At 54.7% G+C, this 8,813-nt stretch overlaps 1 protein-coding gene across 2 annotated transcripts in view; it reads right to left on the bottom strand.

The window, feature by feature from the left end:
• Window positions 1-8,807, bottom strand: part of RARG (retinoic acid receptor gamma) — a 20,074-nt gene extending 11,267 nt beyond the window's left edge. The window contains exons 1-3 of one of the 2 annotated variants that reach the window (XM_006757012.2): window positions 8,695-8,807; window positions 8,134-8,200; window positions 4,567-4,900 (exon numbers count right to left, since the gene is read on the bottom strand). In XM_006757012.2, the coding sequence (XP_006757075.1) occupies window positions 4,567-4,750 (184 nt within the window). In that variant the 5' untranslated portion in view covers window positions 4,751-4,900; window positions 8,134-8,200; window positions 8,695-8,807. The remainder of the gene's footprint in view (window positions 1-4,566; window positions 4,901-8,133; window positions 8,201-8,694) is intronic. The other variant, XM_015559598.1, reaches the window with a different exon arrangement.
• Between the last annotated feature and the right edge of the window lie 6 nt (window positions 8,808-8,813).

Below are 8,813 nucleotides of genomic sequence, written 5' to 3'. Positions count from 1 at the left end.
GGGCGCTAGGTGGCAGGGCTGACGGGGAGAGGGGGCTGGAAGCAGGGATGAAGAGGCTTGCAGTGCTCTTTCCAACCCAGCGTGAGCTCCCTACTCTTGCCCCCAACCCCAAATACCCCTTTTCTAATCCAGCAATCCCCGAGCCGAAAACTAAAACAGGGACTGATGGATTTCTGAACCAGAATCTGGCCAGTGGCAAAAACAAAAACAATGAAGTGCAAACTGAGGAATACTACCTCAAAGACAAGGGAAAAGAGCCCTGATTAGTCCAACTCCCGGCTGTCAGTCCCCACCCAACCACCCACCCACCCTTCCCCCTCCAAAATCTGAAAGGTCCCAATTAAGTCAGGCCTGCCTGGTTGGTAATTAGAACCAGAAGTGGCCAGGCCACAGGGAGGAGGGTGAGAGTGGGGCACAGGAGGAGTGGGGGGAGGGCTCCAGGAAGTCATGAGTCCTGAGTAACCCCCCTGGCTCTTCACCAGATGCACCCCACTCCTCATCGCCCCATCCACGTGTACTTCCAGGCATTGCAGGGAGAGGGGGCCTTTTAAGGGACCAGGTATTAGGGTGTCAGACCCAGCCTTCCCATCAACCCCAACCCCCCATTCTAGATAGTCTTAGTATGACCTTGAAGAGAAGGTAAGAGAATGGGGGAATCTAGTGCCCCCTCTTTTCCCCAAAGTCTCCCCAGCCCTTATTGCAGCAATTAGACCCATTAGCCTTCTAGCATTTCATGGGAAACAGATGTTCTCCACCAGCCTGGTGGGAGTATAAGGGGGGCTGCTGCCTGACTCACCCCCTTCCCTATGATCCCCACCACCACAGTGGCGCACTCCTCCCAGCTAGAGCCCCACAAAGGCAAGGCCCTAGAGGCAAAGAGAAGGGCACCCCCTCCCCCACTAACCAGGCCATTAGCACTCAGAGTCTTGCATGGTCACCCCTCAGAGCCTCTACCACTCTGGCAAATATGAGTTTAGCCAAGGAGGGACTGTGGAGGGCGGGACAGCTAACTCCTTACGCACCCCTCCTCTCCCCCCTCCTGCCACCTTCTGGATGGGGCTGGAAGATAACTGGTTCTAAATTCCTGGTGCTAAATTCGCCTTTTTCTTCCAAAACCTTTCCTCAAAAAGAACTGAAGAGGTGGCATCTCAAAGCAAAGAAGTCCCAGCCCCAAGGGTTAAGTCCTAACTTAGGAGTCCCAACTAAAAGGCAATGGAGGTGTGAATGAGGGACGCAGCCCAAAGCAGGGATGTGAGGAGCGCTGGCAGGATGGGGGCTGGGACTGGGTAGGGGGCCAGGAGAGGGGGGTGCAGCCTAGGCCCCAGCGGCGGCTTGCCCAGCTCCCCCCGCCAGAGAGGTTTCCTGTTGCAATCAAAGCCCCGTTTGTGTCGGCCTGGAGCTGGAGCTGGAGCCCGAGCCTGAGCAGGAGAGACTGGGAGGGGAGGGGAAGGAGGCAGTCGGCTGGGGTTTTTTTCCTGGAGGAGGCCTCCCTGCCTCCTGCTTGCCACCCTTACCCGCCTGCTCATTCTCCTTGCCACTCCCAGCGTCTGGGTTCTCTCTATGACCGTGCCTTCTGGCCCGTGTAGTTCTCTCTCATCTTGCTTAGGTCTCTGAGTCTCTTTTTCAGTTTATTTTAAGTAGAACTCCATTACGTCCTGTGCCAACCTGCCCTCAGTTTCTCCATGTAGCTTAGTGTGGTACAGTAAGCTCCTTGTCCCAGGGATACTGTCACCAAATTCAGAGGACAAACAGGGCTAGGTCTTCAGAACCACAGGTATCACCTCAAGAGGAGGAAGGGGGACCTAGCCGGTTTGGCTCAGTGCATAGAGCGTTGGCCTGCAGACTCAAGGGTCCCAGGTTTGATTCCGGTCAAGGGCATGTGCCTTGGTTGCGGGCACATCCCCAGTGGGGGGTGTGCAGGAGGCAGCTGATCGATGTTTCTCTCTCATCGATGTTTCTAACTCTCTATCCCTCTCCTTTCCTCTCTGTAAAAAATCAATAAAAAATATATATGTATATATATATATATATATGTATATATATACATATTAAAAAAATAAAAGAGGAGGAAGAGGGCATGGCTTCCCTTCCCTCCTATCACACTGTTCCCTGTAGTCTTGATAAAGCAAACATACAACACACCATTGGGGACATAGACACCAGGGTTTCATGCACATTTGTGAGCAAGCACACCCACCTCTGCTTTCCCATGCACACAGGCCTGTGCTTGCCTTGGCAGCACATGCTCCCCTTCCCTCTCTCCTCCTGCACCACAGGGTGCTAAGATGCTTGCCTCACCCACTCAGGCCTCTGGAGAAGCCCAAGAGGTGGAGCAAAGACTTCCCCTATCAACAAGATCCCTCTAAGGTGTTAGGGACTCAGCATAGGATCTAGGACCCAGCCCCAGGGAGAAGGTCCAGACTCCTTCATGGACGACCCTTCCTCCCATAGACTAACAGACAGAGAGTGAGGGGAAAGACACAAACTCAAGATGAGTGTAACTTTGACCTCAGACTTTGGCCTCTAACCCCTCTCCATTAGATGCCCCAACCAACAAGGGACAGACGAAGGGTCAGAGAAATGACACACCACACTTTCACACTTTGGCTGATCTCCCACTGTGGGAGATCTCCCAGATTCCAGAATCCCCTCCCCTCCCCTCTGCCACCCTCTCATTTACTCTCAGTGCTGCCTGCTCCACTCCCATGCAAGTTGTCTGAACCCAAACCTTCACCTCCTCCCCACCCCAACCCTGCCTCTCTGCCCAGGCCTGTCCCCTGCTGCCAGCCACACCCTCCCCAGCTACCTGCCCTGGTTCTGGCTCCTCCCTTGGATTTTTCCTTTCAGTCCCCCTCCTTAGGGCCGCCTTTGGGGATAGAGCCCAGTCTGACCCTTCCCACTACCTTGACCTCACTTTGAACCTTGACCTTGATCTCAATGTATCCAGGAGAACTTCATTGGGGACTGGCTATGACTCTCAGCATTCTCCGCACTACCAACCTATTTCTCCTCTCCCTCCTGATTCCTGCTTCTTTAGTTGCCGCTCCCAGAACCTGGGGAAATCCAATCCCAAGGGACTGAGCTGTATGGTTCTCTATAAGAAGTACATTCATGTGGGAAGGGTGGTTCCTTCCCACCTCCCCAGGCCCTGGGACAGATTCATGGGCTGTAAATGAGGTAGAGGAAGCCCAGCTGAGGTTTTCAAAAAGGGGAGCTTTGTGCTCTCTTAATTCACCTGCACACCACCCAAATAACCCCTGTTGGACTGCAGACTTACCACCAGCAGGCCTCACCAAACACAGACACGCCGTCAGCAGCCCTATTAAATCCCGCCTCACTCCTCACACTGACTCTTTGTTGCACACATTGGAATTCTGTATCTAAGCAAAGTCTAAGGGACATGCTGTGCACACACAACTACATATGGTCTTCACACACACACACACACACACACTCAGTAGAGCTGCCAGCTCTGTCTAGTCACCCCTTTACACATACATACAGCCCTCCAATTGCCCCTCCTGAAGGCACGGCCCCTTCTCTCCCACCTCTCTCTGTCTCTCTCTTTCTCTCTCTCTTCCCAAGCTTGTGGAGCTATAAAGGATGTCTTTATCTTTTTGTCTTTTCCTCTTGTCTCTATTTCTGTCTCTCTGGAACTACTCCTCTCCCTGTCTCTCCTTCCATCACCTCCCCTTCTTCGCAGGTGAGGCCTTCTCTACAGCAGCACACACGCAGACCCTTTCACCCACAAAGCTCAGCATCCCACCTGTGCGGCGCATGGGCACCCACTCCTATAATGACCTAGGCAGGAAGAACAACTATCCAGTGGGAGGAGAGGGGAACCAGAGGGAAAAAGGAGAGGCCTCAGGCTTTCCAGCTGTCAGCATTCACAGGCTTAACCCAAAGAGGGCAAGCCTGAGGGACAAGCAGGGATCTGCACAGCCCGTGGGCACGAAGCCAGGCCTAGAGGGGGGAGGAGTCCAGAACCCCCGTGCTTCTGGAGCACCCCCCACCATCCTGGATCACTTCTGGGGAAGAAGCACCTGTTCGTGACTATTTCTACCCTTCCCAGACCCAACAGGAGGGTTCCCTGACCCCACACATCTCCGGGCATTGGGCACTGGAGGCCATTCCTCTTTTTGCAGCCTTCCCTAATTCAGAACAATTTCATCTCTTGATCGCAGGGTCAGCTGACTAGCCTCCCAGACTCCTCTACTTCCCAGCCTGGCTCCCCACACCCCCCACTACATGCTGGTAGGAGCTTCAAACTTCAGCAGAAACCCCCTTGGCTGTTGTTCACCGCTGTTAGTTGATTCTCTCAGGAGGTAATGTTAGACCCCCCCAAATTTAGGCAATGCTGCTTTCCCATTCCGTTTGGGCAGAAGGACTCTCATTTGCAAACACTTCCATTTGTTCCATATCCAAACCCCCTGTCAGCTATTCCATTAGACCAAACCCCTATCCCTGCCTGCCTTCCTAATTAGGATGCCAGTTCTCTGTGCCACCCACCCTCCACATGTCCTTCTGTTTCCGCTTTCCCTCATCCCCCATGTCCATGAGACTCACACAGAGAGGCCATCTCCTTGGGGAGGTCAGGCTGGCCCAGGCCCCGGAAGCTCGGGCTCAGCATCTCAAAAGGTGGAGACCCCCTGAGTGCCCCTGGGAAGGCAAAGGGGAAACCAGCGCCAGGGTAGCCAGATCCAGGCCCCAGGGCACCAGCGGCAAAGAGTCGTTCCTTATTGGTGGCCATGGCAGCTGCAATGTGGGAGGCCGAATCCCCTGGGGTCTGCAATGGGCGGGGGAGGTCTTCAGCCACAGCCCTGGCCCATGCCCACTGCCTAAATGGCCTGGGAGGCTCCGTGCCGCCCTTCCTGGCCTGCCCACTGGGTCTCCAAGAATCCTAGGGAGAAAGAGAAGAAAAGGAGGGATGAGAGAACGATCACGCTGATGTTCCAAGCCCATGTCCCTCTCAGTTGAAGTCTCTTCCCTCTGTTCTGCTAGGGTTTGTACTGTCCTGGCTCAGGGCCCATGGAGGAGGCAGGGCAGGTGCTTAGGCAGGCTCAGAGAAACTCTGCAGGGAAGGATAAACTGACTTCCCAAGGTAAATGGGAGAGTCTTAGGACTCCTGGCAGAGAAGACTCCTAGGCTGAGAAGAGACCATTAAGCACCACAACTGGGCTAGACACTTAACTGAACCCTCACATCAGCCCTGTGAAGTAGGAATTATGATTCCCATTTCACAGATGAGAAAACTGAGGTTAAGTGACTGGCTTAAGTTCATATGGCTATAAGTGGTACAGCCAAGACCCACTCTCTGCCATTCTGGAGAAAGCAAACATCTCTATTGTCACTTTGGGGCCCTATACCTCTCTGGAGCCAGACAACCTGGAATTGACCCCCATGGCTTGCTAGCTTGAGCTTTGGGACCTTGGATGTGGTACTTTACTCTCTCTATACCTCAGTTTCCTCATTTGTCAATTGGGAATAAAAATAGGGCCCATTTCGTAAGGTTGTGAGGGTTAAACAATGTAACATATGTAAAGTGTTTAGCATAACATAGGGCATATACTAAATGCTGTATGTGTCTCATGTTATTTCTCTTTTCAATTTCTTTTCCTTCATACCTCTCTTTTAATTAGCATTTCATTCTCTATCTTCCTCAATACTCTCCCTTCCAGTTTCCCCACCCGATTCTTTCTCTGTCTCCAATTACCCTTCATGCCCTAACCCCTAACCGTTCTCGCACCCTCTCCTTCAGATCCACAGATGTGGATAGAAGCCCCACAGTGGACCAGTTACGGTGCCAGATAGCGCCTTTCCTTGTTCTCAGCTTACTTTGCTTCTCCATCTCCTTTTCTCTCTTCTCTGAGCCCTCCCTGCATCCTCTCCTCCTCAAATGTAGCCTGCCCCCTACCCTGAGATTTTAAACCTGAGACCACAGGAGCGGGAGGAGATGGGAGAGAGGAAATGGGAATCCTAAGGCTAAGCAGGTAGTTCCTCTCCTGATGCTCTGACAAGGGAAAGACTGGCTTTCCCAGGAGCAACCAAGCTCCCCACCTCTCTAGGGAGTTAGGTGCTGAGGAAGGAAAGCCTCCCCAGCCTGGGCACCTCCTTACCAGCCAGAACCATAATGGACTGAGGTGGAAAAGGGTGGAGAAGGACCAGGAGAAAGTTAAACACAGAGAAACCACAGGGCAAGCAGGCCCCAGAGGTAGGTGATGAATATTTCTGCATCTCTTTCCTTCTAAGATCAATATCTCTCTTTTCTTTCTTACATTCTTTTTTTTCTTTCTTTCTTTGTTTCCTATCTCTCATCTCCCTAAGCCTTCAAGCTCCTGAGAGGAAATTGTCATGAAGGTTACAGAAACTCAGACCCCAACACCACCACGCTGCACTCATTCCAAAGCATGGAGCAGCTCCTGCCCCTCACTAGGCCCTGCCCATATCCCCAGCAGCTTCAGCCTCTTCAGCCCAGTATCTTCCCAGGCTCTACAGTATGAACATAGAGCCCCCAGGGTCCCTCGCTTCTTCCTTCCCCTATTCCCAGAAATCCTCATCCCTGGTTAAGCCCAGATAGAACCAGGAGTCCGGGGCCCCTGAGGCCCCTGGGCCATAGCTCAACAGGCTGGGCCACATTCCAGCTGGATTAACCTCTCTAATGCCAAGGGTGAGAAGCTACTAGAGGCCCCCCCCCACCCCAAATCTTCACTCAGACTGACTTAGACTGGGGACATGGACATGCTCTGTGCTCCAGGCCTTCCTGTTTGCTTCTCCCTATAGATGGTAAACAGAGACCTGAGGGTGGGGCTGGAGGAGTGTGTGTGTGTGTGTGTGTGTGTGTGTGTAAAGGGGCGGGGCATCCAGAGATGCCTCTGACTCCTGGTCCTTACTGAGGAATGAAGCTATGAGCAGTGAAGAGCAGCCCAGCTCTATCTGACCTTCCCTCCACTTTTCCTCATAGAAGGGGCGTGAGGGTTGAGTGAAGACAAGAAGGGGACAGTGATTCATCCCATTGCCGAGTCTTGGTTGATCTGCCATGGCTGGGAAGGGAAGGGGAGGGTCTTAAGTCCGAGGTGGAGGAAGGGACCAAGGAATGGAAGAAGGTGGTACAGTGAGTAAAAGGACATCCTAAACTAGGGGCCCAGATGCTTGGTTCTTTGGGGGACCTGTGGGAGGGAGAGAACACTTCCCTCCTCCCCAAGTGCCACCTCGGACAGAGGTGGGGCTGACTAGGGGAAAGGGGCCTATACAAAGCTGCTTCTCTTAGAGCTGAGGTGGAGTTGAGGGGAGGGCATGGATGAAGGGGGCTGCCGGATGGAGGGGGGGAGCGTCTCCCTGCTGCCCTACCGGCTCCAGAGCCTGGAACAAAGCTGCTCTTGTCGGCTGCTCTCCACCCGCTGCCCCCCTCCCCTCTGTATAAACACGACCACCTTTTTCCATGACCCCATCCCCAGCCTGGGCGGAGAACCTGGGCATCCTCTGCTCTAGCCTGGGCCCCCAGCCTGCTCCCAGGAGGCAGCAGTGGGCTGGGTTTCCCTGGCTTTGCGCCACCCTTGGGGGAGCCCAGACCCTTGAGTCTCCACCTCTCATCCCCAGGTGCCCTCCCTCCACCCCACTGGCCCGAGGGAGGGGCAGTGCCCAGGAGGCAGGCAGGCAATGCCAGTGGAATGTGTGTGGGCACGGAGGGCATGGACAGGGTGGGGCAGGGGGGGAACTGGAGGTGCCAGTTAGGTGGCTTTCTGAGCCAGGGGTGGGGGTGTGCCGGGTGGGGGTGTGTGCCTGTGCTGCCTACTAAGCTGTAAGCCTGTGTGCGTGTGTGCGTGTGTGTGTGTGTGTGTGTGTGTGTCTCTAATTGGGATACCCAAGCTCCCAGCACACCACCCTCTGCCCCCTCCCCTGTCCTCTCTCTTCTTGCTTTAAGGATATGGGACACTGACTGTGGTCCTCAACCCCAACTCAGCATCTGAGCAGTGACAGTGAAGGCTGGAGCCTCAGACTTGAGGACTGGGGTTGCCACTGCCTGGACATGGGCCCTGAAGGGGCAGTCATCTCCGCTTCTTGCCCTACAGACCTCTGTTCAGGCTCCCCTGTTCCCCTGTTTCTCCACACGCACACAACCATGCACATGCTTACCCTCTGGCCACCTGCAGAAATTCCCTCTCACATACTGGGTCAGGTTGAGGGGACTGGGCTGTAGCTGCTACAGACAGAGAGGCAGCGTCAGTGGGGCCCCCGGTCCTTGCTCCCGGTCCCGTCCTGGTCTCCCTGTGCTTCCTTTGTTCCCTTTGGGCTCCCCTCAAGAATACACCCAAGAAGCCCCTCACCTTAGCTGGAGGGAGCCAAGACTCACACCCTTGGCTGGGGGTATGAGGAAGGGACTCCTGAATTTGGGTTCAAGGAGCTTCAGAGACCCCATCCACTTGCAGTCTCTCCAAACTCCTGGGCCCGGAGTGCCAGGACCATTCTGGCGGGGACCCCTTTCCTTGCCCTGCTGATGCCCAAGCGGTGCCATTCCACTGGGGAAGGAGCAACTTGGACCAGCCTGGACCCAAAATCCACCCCTCAGACTCCCTAGGGAAGCCTGGGGGAGGGCGGGCAGTGGTCTTGAACTCTGACTTCCCTCCCGCTCCGAGCGCAGAAGTAGGCTGGGAGCCCCGGCTGAAGACTTCCCCAAAGGCTCCCGCAGCTACTCACCGAGGTGAAGGGGCGAAGACGCCCAGCCCAGCCCCAGCCTGTCTCACATCTTCCCCATTCCCTGCCCACATCAGGGCTGACCCCCAGGTCGGGGCAGGGCGCTCCCCTCCAGCCCTTCT

Source organism: Myotis davidii, unplaced genomic scaffold, assembly GCF_000327345.1.
Source record: "Myotis davidii unplaced genomic scaffold, ASM32734v1 scaffold233, whole genome shotgun sequence".
Taxonomy (NCBI): domain Eukaryota; kingdom Metazoa; phylum Chordata; class Mammalia; order Chiroptera; family Vespertilionidae; genus Myotis; species Myotis davidii.
The sequence above is the reverse complement of the archived record's forward strand: the minus strand, read 5'-3'. Positions and strand labels throughout refer to the sequence as shown.